We start from the raw sequence: 22,821 nt of genomic DNA, 5'->3' as shown, positions 1-22,821 counted from the left end.
AACATTGCGATACTCCCTACTTGACACTAATAGGAAAATGACAATTTTCGTTGTATTGCTACTGCTGCTTAATTTCACATATTTGTCTATTCATTTCCAAATGGTGATTTTGGACAAACAAATCTTTAGCCAAAATTTGCAAAGTGAAGATAATTTCTTGCACGAAGCAAAAACATAATTTAATCTGTTTGGATAATTTATCTTAGTTTACGTCAAATAATTTTTTTATAAAAAGAAATATTCTTCATAACTTCTGACCAAAAAATTATGATGACTACTTAAATGCATGTTGTAAATTAATATTTAAGGGTTATTTTTACATACAGTTGTATAAACCCTTTAATGTAGATTTTTTGGTGTAAAGATTTACATGAAATCTTCCCTCTGAGCTTATTTAATTCTGAAGATTGAAGTTATACAAAATATGCCATAATTCTTAGTTTATACTTCGTGGTCAACAATGCTTCTAATGTCTTTTACCGTTATTGTCTTTATCGCGAGTTAATGCATATATGTAGTGAAAATTATCACCATTTTTATGCAAGTATCACGAAAAGGCTAGGCTCCATGTTGAGAATGAGAAACTAAATGAATTACCCCTAATTTTTGGCAAGGCATTGTATTGAAATGGGTAAAACGTTTCAAAGCCAGAATGGATTAAGAGCTATAATTCATCAAATAACATTTTCCAAACTATTTACTGTTTATGAAATAAGACATAAGATACAAGGCAAGTAAATTTAGCAAAAATTGATTTATCTTGTTCTCAAAACCTTGTATGTGATTTGAAAGACTTTTTGCGTATCAAAATCACTTTATAAAGCGCTAATCTTCAGTACTTAAATTCAATAGGCTTGTACTTTTGTTAATATAACTAATATAATCGATATACAGAACACTATTTAAGAATTCATTTGGATACGAGTAAAATTTTGTAAAATTGCATAAGTTTGAAACTTTTAGCTTTAAAACAAAATAACATTTTTTATTTATAAATTTTAATTTAATGAAATGTTCATTTCGCGAAGTCTCAAATTTTTTTAAACATTCAGTAAAATAAATTCCTCCTAGATTTGAAAAAAAGTTTCATTTGACATTGAAAACAAGGATAAATATAACCGTGAAAGAGTTTCCTACATATTATTTAAAAGATGAGCTAAAGACATTAAGATTTCAACTACAGAATTGTTTATTGATAAAGGAAGCAGGAAAATTTTTATTTCCTCAACTCATGTCCATTACTTTGATACTTTTTCCCTTTTCAAAAATTTGCTTCTGTCAGGATGTTATTTTAACCAGATAACTTTCTTAGAAAAGAATTCGAAAAATTTTGCGTGAACCAAAAAATTTTCCCTTATAAATCTTATTCTTAAAGGCTGAGAACATTACACAACTAAGAATCCTTGTTTTAAGTTTTCTTACAAAAAATATATTAGTAAAATACTTCTGAAATTCTATAAACTTTTCATATTTAAAATAGTACCTAAATAATAAATAATGTATTAATGACTTATATAATAGTTCTCTAGAGAAATCTTATTCTGAAATTTATATATCGTATAATTCATAAATTGTGTTAACTTTATTTACTTAGAAGAACTAGAATAATTAATATTACATTTAAGACGTCCAAAAAATATTCTAATTATTTCAATGCATAATCAACAGTTATTTTTTCCACATACGTCAGATTTCAATCGCATTTCAATTTGATTCATGATAAATTTCAAATTTAATTTGAAAGCGTCGAAAATGAATTGCGATTTAAAACAGTCGAATGTTTATGGTTTATGGATTATAAGAACTTGCATCCATAGGTATAGGGTAAAAAAAAATCTTAAACTATGTAAAGTTATTGAATTTCTATTAAAACCTCGAACGTACCATACTCGGTCCATCGATTATTTTAAAATTTTAATTTCAATGTATCGACAAAGTTTCGGTGCTTTTGACTGTACAGAACTATAATAAATGTAATTTGCTATTTTTTGAAGAAATTCACTTCGAAAGATTTTTTGTTAAAAATAACTTTTTTAATTAGTGAGTTATATAATATAATTCAGAAAATTTTTTAAGACTTCCTGATAGTAGAAAATCTGAATCATCCATATTCAGCCTTAAATTACACAATTTTTTTATATTCAAGGCTTTAGGATCAAATAAATATAATTAAAGGAAGAAATAGGGCCAATTTTTAGATGCATGTTAAAAAAATTGTAATTTTTTTTATTTTAATAATTGATTTATCAAATTTTGAGTTATAATTATGGTGTAATTCATTGATAATACCTGTAAAAAATTCAATTTGTTGACTTGTGGATGTTTTGCAAATATTATCAATGACTTTCACCATAATTATTACTAAAGAAATAAGCGGATCGCTTATTCATATCCAGAACGTTTGAAGATGGCTTTGTTATTGACAACCATTATTAACCTTCTTCAAGCAATTTGAACATTGTCCAATGAATGAAATTTCTACACGCTCATCAGTTTTCCTTCATTATCCATTGAAATTTCTACAAGCTCATCAGTTTTCCTTCATTTTCCAGTGAAATTTCTACAAGCTCATCACTTTTCCTTCATTATCCAGTGAAATTTCTACAAGCTCATCACTTTTCCTTCATTATCCAGTGAAATTTCTACAAGCTCATCACTTTTCCTTCATTATCCAGTGAAATTTCTACAAACTCCTCAATTTTCATTGAATTCGCATTAGATTTGTTTTACTTTTACTGGATTTTTTACTTAGTAACAAGGTTTCAATAAATTTGCAATTAGTTCATTTAATCGAGATAAGGTTTTTAAAATAGTGAAATTTTTTCAAGATATATAAAAAAATTAACTGTATTTTTCATGAAAATTTCAATGTTTACCTTAAAAAATAATGTAGATTTATTCATATTCTTAACTAGTAAATATTTCTAAATAATTTATACTTCAAACTGTTTTAACTGATTTTATTATTTGCATTCAATTCTAAATTTTAACATGTTGTCATTCGGGATAATTTTTAATGACGTTTAAAAAAATGTCTCTTATAATGCAGAGAATATGTGCTCAAACTCTGTCAAATAAAATTCCAGATGCTAAACAATGCATTTTTAGCTTCCTTAATGGTATGAAGTCACAAAAACGATTTGTATTGAACTTTTATCTTAAAAAGATCAGCTATTATGCCACAACTCATATTTTACATCTAAAATTTCCCGAACTATTAACATTTTATTGCTATTGCTGAAGATTAAAGCTATTTAATGAAATTTTTATGCTAACTAAGTTAATTATGCGTATCGAAAGGTAAATATATGTTGTAAATTCAGTTTTGTAATGCTTTTAAGTATGCATAGTACTTTTTACGTATAGTTTACTATGATTATAAAGTACCAAGTCAAGAAATCAAAAAACGGTTCCATAATACATAATTTTTAATTTTTCATATACAAGGTATAGAAAGGGAAAAAAATTAAAAAATCCAATCTAAAAATTTTAATGAAATGTCCTACATGTGAAACCATTATAAGTCAGGAAAAAAAACTATTTTGGAATTATTTGTGGGTGAACATTTTTAGCCGTTGGAGAATCAAGTTAACTAAATGTTAATGTTATTTTTACAACAAAACTGTAAATATTTATTAAATTTTGGACTGAATTCGCAATCAGAAAAAATTTTCGATTCGCACGTATGTATCATATTATAAGTATGAGTATTTGGCGTGAAATGTTTATTGTAAGGTGTTTTTTTTCTAAATCTGTCAATGTGAAAAACCACTTTTTTTCTCTTTCACTTTAGTATTAAACAAAACACATAGATCTAAAAAATTTCAATTTGCTCAGTTATATAAAAGTAAACTAAAGAACCAAAAGAATAACATTCTGGACTTCTGGGATTTCATTATTCACAAAATATATGGGAAAAAATTATAATACTTTGGTTTTCCAAATTTATTGCATTATAAGTAAACTGTTGAATAACAGTTTAAATTGGTTGATTTTGTATAAACAAACGACCCTTTTTCCTTCCAATTCCTATTATTAGTTCACACTCTCTCTATATATATTTATATATCTTGCTCAAATTTTCAATCGTTAATAAAATACTTTTTATGCATCCACTCGAGTTCAAATACATTTTTTTAAACTTGAAGTGACTGACACTTGATGTTAATACAGTATTTTCAAATATTAATTCATTAATTATTAAATTTAATTAATTTTTAATACTTTAAATAGAATTTTAGCCGTTTGGTATGAAAACTAAAATCAACAGACAGTAGCTCAATCGGTAAAATGCAAGGATTTCATGATTTTCACGTGGAAGTGAAGAATGAGAGTTCAATTCTTGCGAAAATAGGAATTGACTTAAAAAAAAAATTTTATATAATCGATTGATTCGATATAGATCAAGTGGTGGTAATTCCCATTGTTTAGCGGAATCCAATTTTTGCTGATTATTTAATTAAATTTGATACAAATAAAAATTATTAAATAAAACAAAATTGCTATCTCAGATTCTATCATGACATTTTCATTATCTTTATAGAATGAAAGAAACTCTCGACGTTGAGGAAAATGTCCGAGAAGGCTACGAAACCCCTCTTACAATGCGAAAAGAAAGAGAAATCTTCAAATCGCCTACCTCCTCGATATCCACTGAAAGTGGAATCGACATGATGTATTACTCTTTTCGCTCTGTGGGCCGGAACACGGGACGAAGAAAACCCATCATTCCTCTTGCTGAAGATGAAACCAAAAATGATTCTTCATCAGATAGTGTATTCCCTGAACCCTCAACGAATGCTAAACCTCCACCAGAGTACAAGTAAGAATTTCATTTAAGTGTGCTCGAAGTGCTTTTGGAAGACTAATTTTGTCTCAAATTTATTTAAGCTTGAAGAATTTGTTTTCAGAATTAAGTGTCGTTTGTTATCTTAATGCAACTTAGCATACGCATGGAGTTATCAACAAAAAAGTTGATTCTTAATTTTATTAATGAAGTTAATGCTTTTCTTTAATTGCACAATGCTATTACTTCAGCATAGTCAAATGCGGCTTCACATTTCATGTGCCCCAGTTAGTCACTAAATGGTTGACAGCAAAGATTCTTTAATTAGGTAGAATAAAAGACTTTTAATTGAACTTGCTTTTCATACATTGTGCATATGAAATTTTATTTTAATAATTCGCATATAATCAGACTTTCTTCCATCTTTGTGTTTCACATATAATGTAATGCTTCTGGCATTTCCATTACTTTGCAAATAAACAATATCATACGTTTTATTTTCAAAACATTCCAATTTTCCCTTGTAGCCATGTGTTAAAAGCATGGTTATTATTTTTATTTTATATTATCTCGTAGTCTTTATTGTTATATTCATATACAGAGAAAATCAATCAAATGCATTGCTTACGGAAGAAAGAATTTATGTAAGCAGGGTTTTTTTTTTTTTTTTTTTTGCAGTTGATTTTTCCTTGCGAACAGTGTTGACAAATGTTTCGCAACTTCGTGACAGCTTGGCATGACAATGCATTTTTACCGTATACGTTATGTAACTGCCGATAAATTTCAGCGCAGTTATACCTTTTCGCACACATAAATGAGCTGTCGAGACTTGTTTATGACTAATTAGTCACTAAGTCACAGGGCACAAACGTCTAAATCACTGCCACAAAATTTCATTAAAATACTGAATTTTTACTAAGGAGTGCATAACTTTTTTATAAAAATACGTATATAATTTTCCCATTTTTTTATTCATATGCCGTATAACTTTTATCCATTGCCGTATAGCAGAATATGTGATATAATCGAAAATGTAGAGTTATATAATATGTTATTTCCGACATAAAAATCCGGGATTTTGAACTTTAACAGAATATTTTGAAATTTGGATTTCTAAGCAAAAATTTTTAAGTAATTTTAAATCAAATATTCCGTTTGAATCTATAGAAAAATTTTAATTTCATTTTCTGCATTATTATTACTATCGCAAATGGTTTTCCTGTAACTTAGAGCAAAACGCTTTACAAACTTATTTCAAAACAGAGTTCCAGCTTTCATATAGCATGATGTGACATAAACCGGCATGAGTTTTCCCATAGCAGGACTTAATCTTTATTTAATACGTCGCCTTTCGCCACACTTAGAATGCACTAAATTGTTAGTTCTGCTTAGTTAACATTGTTTCAATAAAACACCAGTGAATCAACTTTTTTATTCGAAATATGGTATTTATGGAAACATTTAAGTAATCATAGCTTCAAACAAATTTGCTTCAATTATTTTTCGAGTTACTCTTGATGTGACCTTATCTTAAAACGTTGAGTTCAAAAATTGATTAACTTGTTTTTAATAACGAAAAGAAATTTTATACCTGAAGAGTTCCTAACGAATATATAAAAAAACGTTTAATAAAAAATAAATGAAATTTTAAAATTTCTTCTTTGAAAGTCATGCCGATTCCATGAACAACTACAATGATGCTAATAGTCAAGTTTCAATTTAATAATTGGAAAATTGTTAATTCGAATCCTGGTTCCATGAAAGATCCACATAGGCAGAAAACATAGTGATCAATAAACCATGTTATTTTCAAGCTGAAATAATAAAGTTTCGTGGTGTTATCTCTGGTGTTATTTTTATTAGCTCTATTGTAGTTTGTTTAGATTACTAATCTAAAAGAAACTACAACTATATAGTAACAGAAACTTACTCTACTGATTTAACCAAATCTAAGTATATTTTTAGATTTGTATCAAGAAAAAAAAACTTAAATAAGATGCTGTACCTTATATGTCAAGCTTCAATCAAGAATTCTTTCGTGCATAAGGATATTTACTTAGTGAGCATATGTTTCTGTGTTTATAGATGTGCAGTACGGTTGATGCTGCTAGACAGCACGACGCATACATTTTTGTTAAACATGTTGAGAATGCAAATGTCAAGCAAGACACATATACAAAACTGCCTCTTCAAAATCATATTTCAAGGAGAAAGCTGCAGCTTTCGGTGAACTTTACATAATACTTTATTTAAACATTGACATCAAAGTATACGAAATATTAATTCAGACTCTGAAACAATTGCGAAAAAAAGTATGTTGCAACTGAATTGATTCATTTCATTTGAAATTAAAATACAAGTTTTAATGCTTCTATATGAAATTCATTATTTCGTATTTTGTAACTAATTTTCGATAAACATGTATTAAAATAAATAGAGAACTAAGACAATAAATGCACACTTTTGAATAGCTGTTTTTAATAATTTTTAACTTTTGCGTATAATCTTAAATTAAGGATAATACATAAACTTAAAGAGGACAATTTAAATACATTTTATGTATAATCCAAATTCGTCACTTAGTTATCTTTATTATTTTGCATCGTTATTCGTAGATTAATTCCATTTATTCTATCCAAATAGCTAAGATAAATAAAATTCTGAAATTCTAAAAATAATTGAGGTAGAAAAAAACGTTTAATTTTCAGTTAAATACTTGTGAAAATACAAATGTTTAATTAGGTTCTCAAGTCTTTGAAAATTTCAATAACAAAACATGGGCACGGGTTCTATAAAACATAACCTTATAGCTCGTAAAATATTATAAATATCAAAAATAACAATTGGTTGGTTTTTAATCAATATGCCTTTTAACTCTATATCATAGATGGGTCAGACGCGTTTTGCGACTCGAATGAGTATTTTATCTTATTAAATAGCATTTTATGCTTTCTGTTACAAACCTACTGAATGAGAATCACGAAACCAGGAATTATCTCTATTAAATTTTATTTTTAAAGCAGTAATGTTAGATATTTTGGGTGAATCGGTCGTTATTATGAAAGTAAATAAAATATCAGTTTGGACTTCATTTACTATTTAAAAGCAAGGCGTTTCTGTTCTGAAGGCTTGATTTATTGTTTGCCAGTGGATTCTAAAACCCACGTTTTTGTGCATGTGTTAGGATGGTTTTAATTCGTCAAAATAAGGTGAGACGATAGATGAAAGGACATGTTTGCATTTGACAATAAACGTATACTCGAGGAAATAAAATAATTAATGAATTGAAATAAAATAATACGTTGAAGTGATACGATATTCACATATACGTGCAAAAAAATTGAACGAAAAAGTATCTAATAGGACAGAAATCAAGGTCAAAGAATGACTTAGAATTCCGGAAGTGCGCTCATCCTTTCGGGTCTACCCCCCCCCCTTTGGTGAGATGGAATCGCTGAAAAGTGGTAGTCTCAAGATACTGAAACGAACAATAAAACTACCTTTCAATTATAATATCTGAAAATATCCACCACATTCTTCAAAGCAGACTCGTGCTTTTCTAGTGATATTTAACTTTAAAAAAAAAAAACTTAAGTAAGCAATAAAAAGCGATTTGATATTCTAATGTAAATATTATTTCCATCTGCCAGTTGACCATGTATGTTTTTTAATTTATTTTGCTAAAATTTTTAATTTGTGACAGTTGCATTTGCAAAAAAAAATAGTTTCAAAATTTTACTTTAGTACACTATAAAGCTCTGTCGTAACTATTTTTCGCTAATAGCATACCGTTAATAATACACCAATACATTTATTAGAGTATGTGAAATTTCGAAGAGACCACTCGCGCTGGCTAATATGAAGTTCCAATATTCAATTTCAAGTCAAAATGAAAGATTTATTCATTTATATTTGTTCAGATAATGAAGTACATAAGACATAAAATTCATTCAAAAACATGGCGATTCATCAAAAGGATAGCACGGGCAGATGCCATCAAAATAAAATTTTTATCTTAGAAAAAGACCGGGTAACCGGTAATAAATCAGTTGATTCCCATGGCAGGAAACAAAACGGTTTTTACAAACTAGCTTTACGACATCGATCATTTTTAAGTGACTTGTTTTATTGTTTTTGTCCATTTCAATAGCAAATAATGCGTTGAAACTAAATGCTGCTTTCATAGATTTTAAACGTTTCACAAATGAAAATACAAAAGGCTCTATTTTAGTGCTTTCCTGAGATTCGTCTTTGGCCGTAAAATCTCAGATTCATTGTAGATGCTTAAATTTCATCTATTTTATTACTTCGTATGCGGATTTTTATAAATATTTCTATTGCAATATTTAAATAAACAATTGGTAAAATCATGAATTTATACATTTTTATTATATTTAAAACTTTAAATCGGAAATCACTTTCTTACTGTATTTTTATGACTATAAAATTTTTCAATTTCATTTGTTTTCTATAATTTTTGCTGTTTTTTCTCCTTCTGTTTCCAAGCCTTCCTTTATAACAGATGCCCATGTTTTTTTAAAAAATCGTTTGCTTGGAATTTTTATTTAATTTATTTAAATTTTTAATTTAATTTTTTTCAATCTATTAATTCTTTGACAGTTATGAATATTTTCTAATTAAATGTCATGTCATCTGGAAAGGTTACTATTTCAATTATATAAGAAGTTTAAAGATAATTCATATTAAATTTGACAAAATAGTTTACCTTTATAAAAGTGTTACTAATGAGTTTTTTAATATCAAACTTTGATGTAAAAGGATTCATCATTATGAGCAAAGCACCTAAATATATCAAAGGGAACTTCCTTGATGTACCAATTTGATATTTTATTTGAAATATTTAGTCATTTCAATTCATATAAAAACAATTGAGGAAGTTGAGTTTTGAAATGATTTTATCGAAGTAATTGCTACTTTTACTGAATTACCGATTTACATATAAAATACTAAATTCAGAATCGCGAATAAAATACATCAAACGCAAAGAGTATTTCAGAACAGCACTAAAGCAACATATGAATTTCGTTATAAAATTTCAAGGAAAAAAACCTTGCTTCAAGCTTTACGAACTATTGAAAAGTATTGCGAGCCTCTAAACAATGATTTCAGGACACTGCATTAATTATTGAAAAATGTTGTATTTTAATTATTAAAATGGTAATTAGGAAATTAGAAACCATTTTTTTAATCTTATGACTGTTGGAGATTTTTCAGTCCTCCTGGATGTACTCTAGTTTGCTATGAAAACTTGAAGCAAATTTGATCTGTTACACACCGAACTATTTATAATTCAATAATTTTGGGAAAAAATATGGCAATAAATTCTTCTGGATCAGTTATTTCTAAAATTTATGAGTGGTCACCCTGCTGCATGACTTGAGTGCAGTTGGGCGTTGTTGTTTTTTATTTAAGACATAATTTGTATGCTAAGCTTCAGGTTGTAAAATAGGGAATACTTTAAGCAGGCACTTATGAAATCTGTAAGGACATTTTTTTGTTATGTTTTCCTTTTATTGAATGCTCATGCAAATATTTAAGTTAATAAGCACTTATGGTAAATGTCATGAACACAATTTTCCTTTGAATTTGCGAAACATTCTTCTGATTTTTAAGTATAGGGTGTTAATATTTGAACCTCCAGGTCATGGTAAACAAGATCATTATCAATTTAACGAAGATGGGATTTTCAATTCATTTTCAAACATTTTTTTTTGTAAAGAAATATTTAGAATAACAGTTTAGGAATATACCAGACTTTTGTGGAAAAATTTTAAGATCCAGATTTTCGAAGTTGTTTTCAAACTTCGTATGTAACTTCTAAAAATGCTTTATTATTCGCAGTAAAATGAGCCAGAATCAAATAATTGTAAACAGGATAAAAATATGCGCATTTAAAACCGGAAGTACAGAATAATATCGTTTTTTCTATCAGTAAATCATTAATAACAAACAGTGGTAGCCTACATCTATCTGCTTTGTATAATTAAGTTATTAAATTATCTGATGGTTGTTTAGAATGGGAAAACTAAGTGAAAATTCTAAATCTTTCAAGCAGGAGAATTAGAATTCGATACGTTAAGACATACAACAAACCCTTACAAAAGTCAGTATTTTTACGTGACTTTTAAAAACTCTCCAATGCCTTTACTGAATGTCTTTGCATAATCTACACAATATAAATGTAAGTAATTTTCTTTGTTTTTCTACAGAAATATTTGGCCGAAACTGTTGCAAACAATAAATATATCATAAAATATTTTGAGATGGTAATTCATTTTATGAATGTTATCACAAAAAAAATTCTTATTAGAGTTTATTTAATTTCATGTAAAAGATATTATCTTTGAAATTCCAAGCATTTAATTGGGCATTATGTAAATCAAATCCGTCTCCTTTTTTTCAATAAGTTCGCCCTATTTTAGAAACCAAGATAAAATTTAGACACTTTACATATCTAGTTAAAGATAGTTTGTAAACATTTTTTAATTTATTATTCACTACGAGTTTTTCTCTAAGAATTCGAAAATAATTCTTGTAAAAATTTCTATAAATTAAGGTGGCTTTTGAGTTTAAAACAGTTTTAAAATGAATAATATTTAGCTTAAATATGAAATAATTTTGATAATTCTTTTTTTTAATAATAGAAATTTAAACTATAAGAAAAATTTCTTAAACTGACAAATTTTCCAAACTAATTTTCAATTATCTGATCTTGCTAATTTTTAATGCAAGCTATAAATAAGATGAAGAAAATGTTCATATGACAATTAGCATCATTTTATTTTCGAAATTTGAAAAGAACTGTGTTCAAATAATACTAAATTTTTAATTTTAAATAATAAAAATTATAAAGTTTTGGATATAATTGAATTACGAATTTAAATGTTTCTAGACAAAAAACACCAAACAATGAGCAATGTTAATGCTTAGATGACTGGAAAGGAAAGGTTTTCCTCTATTTCAAATGCATCCAATTGATTAGTGAATCTTAGGTTTTCATTGGAGGTATTGGTTTTCAAAGAGCAATAACTGAAATTCTTCACACAACTATAAAATATTTCTCCGTAAGTTTTTGATACTTTAAACAATTACTTGCCTAAAATACGACGGATCTCGCAATTAAAATGGAAGAAATAAAACATTTCCCATTCATTAATGCATGGTCCTTGAAGTTCATTCAATAGTAAATGTCCCTTTTTATCATTCAATGATTCGTGACTTGAGCAATTTAATGATTTGTAATTGTTTCATTGCTGACTTTAACCACCTACTCATATATTCTGATGTTGACAGCCGGGTAGTAATTCAATCGATAACAATGTAGTACGGTAATGGGATACTACTGATTATCTTTTCTCTAACGGAATTCTTTATGTTGTATTTAACAAATCAACATCCATTTGTTGTTGGAATTATTCCAATGAGCAGAAGCATCAGTAGATCTCGGACTTGAACATTAGTTTTTGTAATGTCTTTCTCAATGGAACCGAAATACACTTACTATCCTTCCACTGAAGATTTGGTGAGTCCGAATCCTGCAGGGGAGCTTTCCGTATCTGAAGCCATTAAACCGTATGTAACCAATATCTTGTTACTTAAATCCTTGAAAATGTTACTATTTAATTAGATTTTAATATTCCAATATAAAATTATCAGTGGTATTATTTGATTTTTAAAAAAATTAATTGATTCAATTTTGTTTTAAAATCAAAATATTAAACTACGAATTTTTACTTTCACATCTTAGTAAGATGTTAGTAATTTGTACTCTATAGTAATCTGAAATTCTAAAGTTTTTCTGTGGATTTTATTCAAAATTATAAGTTTTTAATGAAGATTCGTGACAATTAGTAGTAATTAAAAAATTTCAGTATACAGAAAATCGTTGTTGCTGTCTTTCCTATTGAATGAAAATCCTAGATATTTTAACTTTAACTTGATATCTAACCAAGACCGCCATTTTGATGGTTTTCAAATTTCATGTTTACAAATTTTGATATAATTTATGTATTATTCTAGAACTTTATGACGACTTTTAATGAAATATAAGAACAATTTCATATTCATATTCAATTTCCATACGGCCATTTTAACTTCCATAATAAGTATGACCTATACCTTTTTAAACTAAGACTCGTCAAAATATCAACTTATGCAATTTCAGAGTTTATAAAATTTTATGGGTTGTCTATGCAATGATGAACATCAATACTTATTTACAGTCATTTATACATCGCTTTCAGACATTTCCTGGAAAAATTTAAATTACATTTTTCATATGAAATTATATTGATTGGTCCAAAGTGTTCAGGAGGCATTATAATGGGATCTATTTTATTCCGATTATGATTCAGTTTAGAACTAAAAGCTCTGAATGAATATCCTATGAATGTAAAAACAAATCGTTTTTCTTTGGGTTTTTATTTAATAATTAATGAATTATTATATTAAATGTTTTTGTTAAATTATAGTCTTGTATTAAAACTAATTCAAAAGTTATTATGAAAGCCTTGATGCTCAAAAGTCCGTAAACAGGGGTGATAAAACTAGGTATACATTTAATATCAGTAGTTCTAGCGTTAAATCATTTTATTAATTTACCTACAAGTCGTCATTCATAATGTTCAAATGAATATTTTATCATTCTTTAAAGACAGTGTATAATATGTATGACTTCATCAAATTTCGAAATTATACTTCGTGGAAATAAGATATGATTTGAGATGCAAATTTTAAAAACTTATTGCGAAATTTATTCTCTATGACGTACATTTTTTCTACATATTGAGAGAACTGTAATTAAATTTACAAGGAAGTCAAGTAATTCATATTTGCATACATTAAATCGTCATTGCAACATCTGAAAATTTTTTTCTTATATTTTGAAAGTTTTTATTTCTAAATATGATTTGTTTGTAAAAGAAACAGATGCAAGTTCAAATAAATAGTGAAATTACATGAAAGAGAATATCAAAAAAAAGTTCGAAATCTAAAATTTTGACTTTGCCATTAGTGTTTTTCTTTACCAGTGAATTTCATGGTTAGCTTTTAAGTGCTTGAATCGCTCAAAATTTTTAAATCAAAGTAAAATGCTTCAGGATGGACAATTCTTCGTTTATACATATAAAATACATAAATATGATTAAAAATTAATTTCTTCAGTTCAGAAATTAATATCCTTGAAATATCTTGATGTACGAAGTAATTCAGCACTCAAAAGTCGCATGATTTTAGAGCATTGTGATGCGAGAAAAGCGAATGAAGCGAATGAAATTTATGAAAAGCGAATGAAATTTATGAAAAGCGAATGAAATTTATTAAAATTTCATTTTTAATTAATTTGTATTAACCTTCTAATAATACATGTTATTCCATAGTGCCATTCTAACCCTGCTAAATGTAGCGAAAGAGCTTAGTATAATCAAAAGAAAATCATAGAAAAATTCAGGCTTCATCAGTAGTATGAATTTAGTGTTTTTGAAAGAAAAACTGTTTGTAGAATGCCATGCTATTGGTGGATTTTCGTATCCCTTGTTTTATATGGAAATTGTTTTATTAAAATACTCTATTATAGAGAGATTGACTTTTTTTTTAAAACTTTTTTAGAGAATCAGTTATGACAAAGTACTATAGTTCTGAAAAAAAAATCTCTCTTGCTATTTAGATAGGAGTATTTGTTATTAGTTCCCCATGTTTTTCAGAGTTCTAATACAAATCCATTTTCGGAAGTATGCCAATCTGTATGTGCTGAATATATGTAAGGCTATAATAATGAAATTTGGTATTGGCCAGAATTGCAAATTATGTTAAAAGAAAATCTGTCGTGCATGTCCACGATTACTCAGATATTGATGAATTATTTTTTTCACTACAATTATAGATATATTCTAAACCTTGTATAGAATCGCTTATGTCAGTCCTCATATGTAAAAAACGATACGCTTAAAAGCACGACTAACTAAATAAAGGAAACTTGGTATGTAGAATCTAATTAATTTTGGACCCAAATGATAAGAAAGAAATCCAAAATTGGCTATGACTATATATAGCTATATATTCTTTTAATTTGGCTATAACTATATATAGCTATATATTCTTTTAATTTGGCTATAACTATATATAGCTATATATTCTTTTAATTTGGCTATAACTATGTATAGCTATATATTCTTTTAATTTGGCTATAACTATATATAGCTATATATTCTTTTAATTTGGCTATAACTACAGAACTAAAAACAAAACGCTGTTTATGTATGATATTTCCTTAATTATCTCCGAAAAAGTAAAATCGCTGATTTTCAAAGTTATGTTAAAGTATAAAATTTATAAAGGCTTTAAATTTCAAACATCGTGAAATAGATCTGCTTCTAAGCAAGAATTATTGAACGACTTATTAAACAAAAAAAAACAAAGTTTGTGGTTTGAAGACGTCTTTGTCTGTAAAACTTCCAAAGACGATTACAGCGTTTGGTTTGTCATGTTCTAAGCCCGTCCTAAACTAACTGCCTGCTGTTTCAAAACTTTCCCTTCTATATATATTTAAAGCTGGTGGATTTACGTTATCAGAGATAGTTTATCGCTTTCAAAACAAAATGAGGGCGCAAATTCTAAAAGCTCCTAGTAATCACGCTAATCATGTAGCAAGTAAAAAGCGTTCAATGTCATGTGGATATAAGAATGAAGAAATATCGTAAAGAATGGTAAGAATAACGTTAAAAATTCTCATTTTTAATGAATTTCTAACTTCAATTCTTCAATTCTAATTAACTTCAATTCTAATTAACTTCCATTCTTCGACTCTTGCCCTTTGAAATTCTGATTTAAATTTGCTTTTGAAACCATGGAGGTATTTTTATTTTACACTTACTAAGAATTTTTCTTTCAATTTATTTTTCTCATGTCTTTTTCCAGTTCCACAGAAATTTCCAACTTATTTCAATTTGAAGCACATTTCGTTAGTAATATCTTATTGAGATTGTTTTAGAGCAAAGTTTTTATTTACGAAAGTTTAATTCTGAGCTGCACTTTCGCTAATTATTTAATGAAAATTATGCAAATCTATGAAAGCGAAACATTCCTCCCGTTCAAATTTAATAAATTGTATTAATAATTTGATGTTTGTTTTGCCATGTAATCATAATTTGTCGTTTTATTTTGTAAAATCATTGAAAATAAAACGGATAATATTGCAAATATATCATTGTTCCGCTTAGGATAAAAGTTGTAAATTCTGTTTTTTCTAAATACCATTATTTTTTATTAATATACATTCTGCTTTAATCGTTACAGTACAGTTCTTACGGAACTTACATTAGAAAAATAATTTTTCTAATGCAAGTTTTCATTTGTGTGTGGTGTGCAGCACGTTTTATTTAGTAAATATTTAGATCACTTCAATATGGATCTGAAGATTGCATTCTTTAAATAATTCTGTCGTGGCTGGTTCGTGAGTGCTTTGAAAAAAATTAGGCAAATAGAAAACTTAACAGATTTATTTCAGATTCGTTCGAGTTACTCTGCTCAGTAACTCCTTCTCCACCAAGAGCCAACACTCGAATGACATCACTCTTTGAATTACACTCGTGCTAGTTGCCTAGCGCCATCTATGAACGTTTATTTTCTTAACGCTTCAAAATCCAATCACTACAAATTCCAAAAGAATAGGTTAAATGAAAACTGTTTTGTAATTTTGCATAATCCTTTACGTTTTCAGGTTAACATATAACAAGTATATTTCAAGATTTGTAAACATATAACACATGTGAATTTTACATTTTTAAAAACTGCGCTTACATTATTCCTTTGTAGTAGTCTGATTTTAATTTTTATTTAAGGTATTTTATTACTTTTGATTATATTGTTCATACATTCGTTATAACCGAAAGTTGTAAACATAAATTATTTTCGGTTATATTGTTCATACCTTCATCGTTGAAAGACCTCGCTCAAATTTATTTGTTTTTTAAAAAGATCGGAATTTTTAATGAAATCTGAATTTACTATTATACTTTTACTCACTATTTTACTAGCTTTTAAAATGGAATGTGTGGAATTAATGCATAGACACAATAAATGAACCATTTATTTTTTCGGTTCAGAATATCCTTGAAAAGGATCTTAGGATCACCAGGAAATAACCACATTTAATCTAATCATACATTCGTTGAAAATCGGAATGTATGTTGTACAACTTGTGCCAAATATTCTAGTGCAAAATATATAGTAACAAAAGTATTTCGTTTGTAAAATTTTCTTATATATCAAATGTAATTTCAGATTTTTATTTAAATTAGTAGCAGAAAAGATATGCCTTTCTTAGCATTTATCTGCGTTAGATACGAATCCTTATCTTACTCTCGGATAGAGATAAGAATATTAGATTTGGATGCCTATTTTATTGGTTTAATCTTTTTGTTATAACTTTGGAGTCGTAGTTTGCACTCGCAGAGAAAGAAAAATACTAAATATTACTAATAAATTCAGCTTAGGTAATTATTTAATGACTTGAAATTAATTTCAAACATTTGAATTGATCTCATATTTACGTAATGTTTGCTGTTCTTATTTGTAAATGCTCTTCAAAGAATTATATTTGGAGTTATAAATAAACTTTAGATTCCTTATTTAAAGAGAAGATTGATTCAAGCACAAATGAAGTGAATATTAATATTCTAATTAACTTGGAGCGGAAACGTTAATTAGCAGATATATTTCCTAGAAATCATCCTTGGATACCAAAAACATGTAGATGTCATTAGAAAATCATTGTAGATCATTTAAATGAATTCTTCTATGCAATTCATGGAATAACAGGTTTTCGTATTGCGAAATTGCCACAATTACACCATTTAGGTGGAAACAATGAAGTAAGCTATTCGTTCAATAAATAGCCCACCCGCCCATCATTTTATTGCTTTGTTTCGTTCAAAATAAGTCAAGGTTATTCCTGGTCAACTGTCATTGTATTTGGATGCGACATCAAACAATTCTGTTTCAAGATCAGATAGATGAGTCGATTAATCTGGCAAAATAGCCTGTTTGTTATCGGCAATTTTGTATTTTATTATTTTTCTTGTAAATAACTCGATGTTCATGGATTAAACTTGGATTACAAACGAAATTGACCATTTATTTTAATATATTTATATATTGTAATCGACCAGTAAAATGCTTAATACGATATGTATAATATGAAATTCGTTCAAAAGGCTCTATAGAGTAAACAGATCTAGAGCTACGAAAAGTGTTATGTATTTTTTTTCCTAGTAGAAATTTCTCAAAAAAAAAGGCATTCGAAATTCTTATTTTTAATTAAATCAATAAAAATTTTAACATTTTTGTTCAACAGCTTTGGAGGATATTACCTTTCAAAAATTATTTCTATATACTTCAAAATTCAAAAATTTACCTTGTAATGCCTTTTAATTTTAAATAATAACGATACTTTTTATTTCATTCCTGCTTATAAACGCACACAAATTGAGACGATATTACATTTTTTGAGTGTAAATTGCCACTGCAAAGTGAATTTTAAAAATAAAGATGGATGAATTAAGTTTAAAACATTATAATGAAATATTTTGCATTAGATTCGGAACTCCTTGTTGGGCTCCTTATATACATGTCTTATGTGCATGTTTAAAGTTAATAATTTTAAATTTGAAGCGTTTATTTTTGCACGGTACATTATAATAATGGTTTTGTGAAACTACTCGTATATCTCTTATCGGAATTTTCAAGATTGGATATTATATCCGAATTGTTTTATTTTGGACTTAATATAAACGTAATTTTTATTCGCAAATTAATTGAAGCAAATTCATGAAATTCTTAAAAGAAATTTTCTTTCTATAAAAAAAAACCCTTGTTTTATGAGAAATGCCTGGAATTTTAACGATTAATCGCTGCTTAGTTATTTAAGACTTTCTAGAATGTCACTTCATTCTATGTAATTTATTAATTAGTCCTCCGCCATGCCCTCGGCTATTTCGATGACCCTTTGCGTCATTCAAGATGCATGAGGCCCACAGAAGGACAGACGAAATTGTTGGGTTTCAGTTCTGAACTATTTTCAACGCCAAATCATCTGGGGCCGTTTATAGGGGTGTCGCAGGTTTCAAGGCTCATTTTATTCAGTTTAGAATCAATTGTTTAACGTCAAACTGAAAAAATTAGACCTTTTATTACATACAATCCTATTTTTAGCTCTTATACTTTTTAAATATATTTGGTATAAAATTTTAAGCAAACATTTTTTAAACATTTTTTTCTTTTGCTTGCTTTTAATGTACATTCTTCAGCCGTTGACGAATATTTAAATCTAGTATTTATATTATTATAACTGATTTAATTCATTTATTCTTGTTTTACTAATGAGCAATTCTAATTAATAATTCAGATTGTTAATTATATATTAATAATTAGAATTGTTAATTATATATTAATAATTAGAATTGTTAATTATACATTAATAATTAGAATCGTTAATTATACATTAATAATTAGAATTGTTAATGATACATTAATAATTAGAATTGCTAATGATACATCAATAATTAGAATTGTTCGTTTTTAAATAGTTAGAATAATGCATTATTATTAATAAGAATTATGCATTATTTTTATTAATAATAATATTTTAATGATAAATTTATTCTTGTTTAGGAAAATTAAAATATTTGATACTTGTATATATTAGCTATAATGATATTAGCGAACATTCATTACATAAACGCATATTAACCTGCAATCTTTGACGATTAATTTCTGACATGCAATAAATTATTTTTAGCTCTTGTATTAGTTTTCCATTGTAAATATTGAGCATAAATTTAGAAATATTATTTGCTTAGCTATGGCACTTAGGGAAACATTAGTTACTGCATATAACAAAAAATAACGCTAATGTTGTACAGTTTCCTGCATAAAAGTTGTACTTGAGTTTTACAAGCATGAAACTTACGAGATTTTCATAACAAATGAACTATAAATTGCTTTCAAGCTTGCTTATTTACAATCTCGCTGTAAGGCACTTAGCCTCTTAAATCAGGATATAAAAGTGATGAAAAGTCTTGCACGTAATCATTTTCCCCATGAAAAAAAAGAATTACCCAGAATCCTGCTGTGAGAAATTTGTAGAGATGTACACTCTAACCCTGAAGCAACTTTTTATGAAACTCTTTAGCACAATGAAAGACTAATCAACATTTTTAATTCTGTCTGGTGCCGTGATGGTGCGCCGGTGACGATTATCCATATCCCTGTCGCCCCTAATTCGGAGCAAACAAGCTATTCACTGTTTTTTCTTTTTTTTTTTAAAGTTTTAGGACATGAACCTTTGAGGTATGTTTTGCATTGTTTTTGAGTTACAAACAATGTTTGAATATTATGATCAAACTAGTAACTCATTTTTTACATGAAAGGGTACCTGCTCATACTTGTTTTCTTGAACTCATTTTTCATTTCCGTATAGATATGGTATAACTATATAGAAATTCTTATATTAACCAATTAGTGTGAGTTAACTATGAAAATGTGTTTAGGCGTGGCCTGAGATGGTATATGAAAATTTCTACATGTATTATTGCTACTGGATTTACTATCCAGTAGCAGTTTTCGATTAGGCCGTCTAGACAGCTGCCTAGGAATGTTAGATTAAAAAGAGGCCAAAGATATCCGTTTAAAAGATGTTAGTTCTAATTCATTAATTTAAAAAAATAAAAATTATAATTATAAAATATTACGTTATTAGTAGCCTTTTTAGTGCAAATTGATAGATTCTTAACTTTTTGTTAAGTTCAATTAGCAATTACAATATTTATAAATAATTGAAGTTCTTCTTAAGCAGCATTGAATAAAAACGTGGATGCCTTGCAAATATGAACCATGATAAGTGAATTATTAAATATGCATTTTTCTAAAGTTAATAAAATACAAAATTATAGATTAATAATGATTAAATTAAAAATGGGGTTATATGTTTAACTAAATTTACTTTTAAAAAAGGTCCTAATGTGTATTGCCTCGGACTTCAAAATGTCTAAATCCGCCATTACTAAACAAACTCGCTAACTAAGACTGGCGCAAGTGACTCCTAGATTATTGAATCTAGAATGATTTTCTGTATTTATTTTTTTCTGTATTTATTATTTGAATTTTGAATCATAAATTTTCTTAGTTACCATAAGATTTGAAGACTGTATTTTTAAAGGAATATAGTTAATTATTTCAAAATAGCTCAAACAGAACTGTATTGAAATACGATAAAACGATATACATAGGTTTTTTTATAGTTCTTTTGGGATAGTAAAATTTGTCCTTTAATACTGTGAGTCCGATTAGTAGAATTCAAATGCTTCAAAACATGGGATGATTTATCCTTGCTCGAAAACAGAATAGAAACACCCCTTTCATTTAAGTAGCTAGTCCCGAATTACTTCCCCTCCTTCAAATTTCAATTATGTGCCTTGAAACACCCGTATCAATGCTTTGTCGAATGAGGCGAGTCCAGACTCTCAGGGTTAAAATAGTTTTAAAAATCCGGTGGGGCCCTTAGTGCAAGTCTATAGGTAGATTCTATACATGTTCCTCGACGACTGAACATCTTTTGAGTAGTATATTTTGTATAAATTCTGCAATTATCTATAAAAATTTATTCTGTAATCACACTTCTAATTTATTAAAAACTGAATTGCTCTTCGTTATCAGTATATACGCTTATATATTAAACTCTTATGTATTCGTTAAATAACGCTTTGTGAATTATTTCACAACAAAATTCCTTCATTCTATAGTATTCATTGTGCTCATAAATTAATGTTTGTAAACGTATGCATTATTATAAATTTATAAAAACTTAATTTCAAAATGAGTTGAGATGCTTCCATTGAAATGTTAGTAAATAATTTCTCAAACGAAAAAAATTATACAAATATAAACACAATAAACACTGAAATTTATGAGTGCCAGTTTATGAATCTAGACTTTAAAAACCATTTGGTAGACCGTTAACATATCTCTTGAAAATTGCAGGCGTCCATTTCCTTTGTACTAATCAAAAGGGCTTTTCTTATATACTCGCTTAAATATGCTCTCTCATTCTCATTCGATACATAAACATGACTCCTTGAGACAATAATCAAAGGTCAAATTCGGAATAAAGGATTGTGAGTATAAGATACAGTAAATGTTACAAGACCAGGCTAAAGGTTTAAGAATATATCAACCATTGTTGGGTAACAACAATGTCACGTTTTCTTCTACTCATACAAAACTTCTTTAATAAGCCCAATGTGCTAAAAAAATCCTTCGACAAAGACCTTTATAAGTTCCGTTCTTTATGAACCTCTTGACTAACTGCTTTGAAGCATAAAAATTTCACTTCCAGTAAATGCTTTCAAGAACTGATTAAAAGAAAGTCATAGATAATATCATTATATTCTTTGCCTAACTTTACTAATACTGGTATAAAATATATAAATCCGAGAAAAGGACAAACAGAATGGCAGCACAAAAGATATATCATCAAATTTTAATGATAAAGGTACAGATTTTCTTCCTATATCTTGAAGCTGTACTAGGATTTGACGGTTTTCAAACCCGGTTTTAAAAAACCGGTTTTTTGAAGTAAATTTGTCACATTCGAAAACCGGTTTTTAAATTAAGAAAACCGGTTTTAAAAATTCATATTATGTAAAAATTAATTTTGAACTTATTTGATTTGCTATTCATTCTATGCAACGGGCAGCAAACATATTTTTTTCAATGTTGCAAGTTGCGTTGGCCAGTGCTTGTATACTGCACAGTTCCGCCTCGAATTCGTCAATTCATGTTTTTCATGAACATCCCTTTTCACTATTTTTTTCTAGGTGAAACAAAAGTTTGATAAAGTTCATCTCTTGCTTCTCATCGGATGTTTTGTCTATCGGTATGAAGTCGGTGCTAATAGAAACGTCAGCAATTTGACTGGCTCGTTTCGAAGAACATGTGAAAGGAATAAATAATTCCCCGTT

At 27.7% G+C, this 22,821-nt stretch overlaps 1 protein-coding gene across 1 annotated transcript in view; it reads left to right on the top strand.

The window, feature by feature from the left end:
* LOC129963084 (potassium voltage-gated channel subfamily KQT member 1-like) overlaps positions 1–22,821 on the top strand; it is a 161,437-nt gene that overhangs the window by 29,668 nt on the left and 108,948 nt on the right. Inside the window, exon 2 of the mRNA XM_056077121.1 lies at positions 4,544–4,822. Within this exon, the coding sequence (XP_055933096.1) occupies positions 4,545–4,822 (278 nt within the window). The 5' untranslated portion in view covers position 4,544. The remainder of the gene's footprint in view (positions 1–4,543; positions 4,823–22,821) is intronic.

This window comes from Argiope bruennichi, chromosome 3, assembly GCF_947563725.1.
Source record: "Argiope bruennichi chromosome 3, qqArgBrue1.1, whole genome shotgun sequence".
NCBI lineage: Eukaryota > Metazoa > Arthropoda > Arachnida > Araneae > Araneidae > Argiope > Argiope bruennichi.
This window is presented reverse-complemented; position numbering and strand designations above follow the sequence as displayed.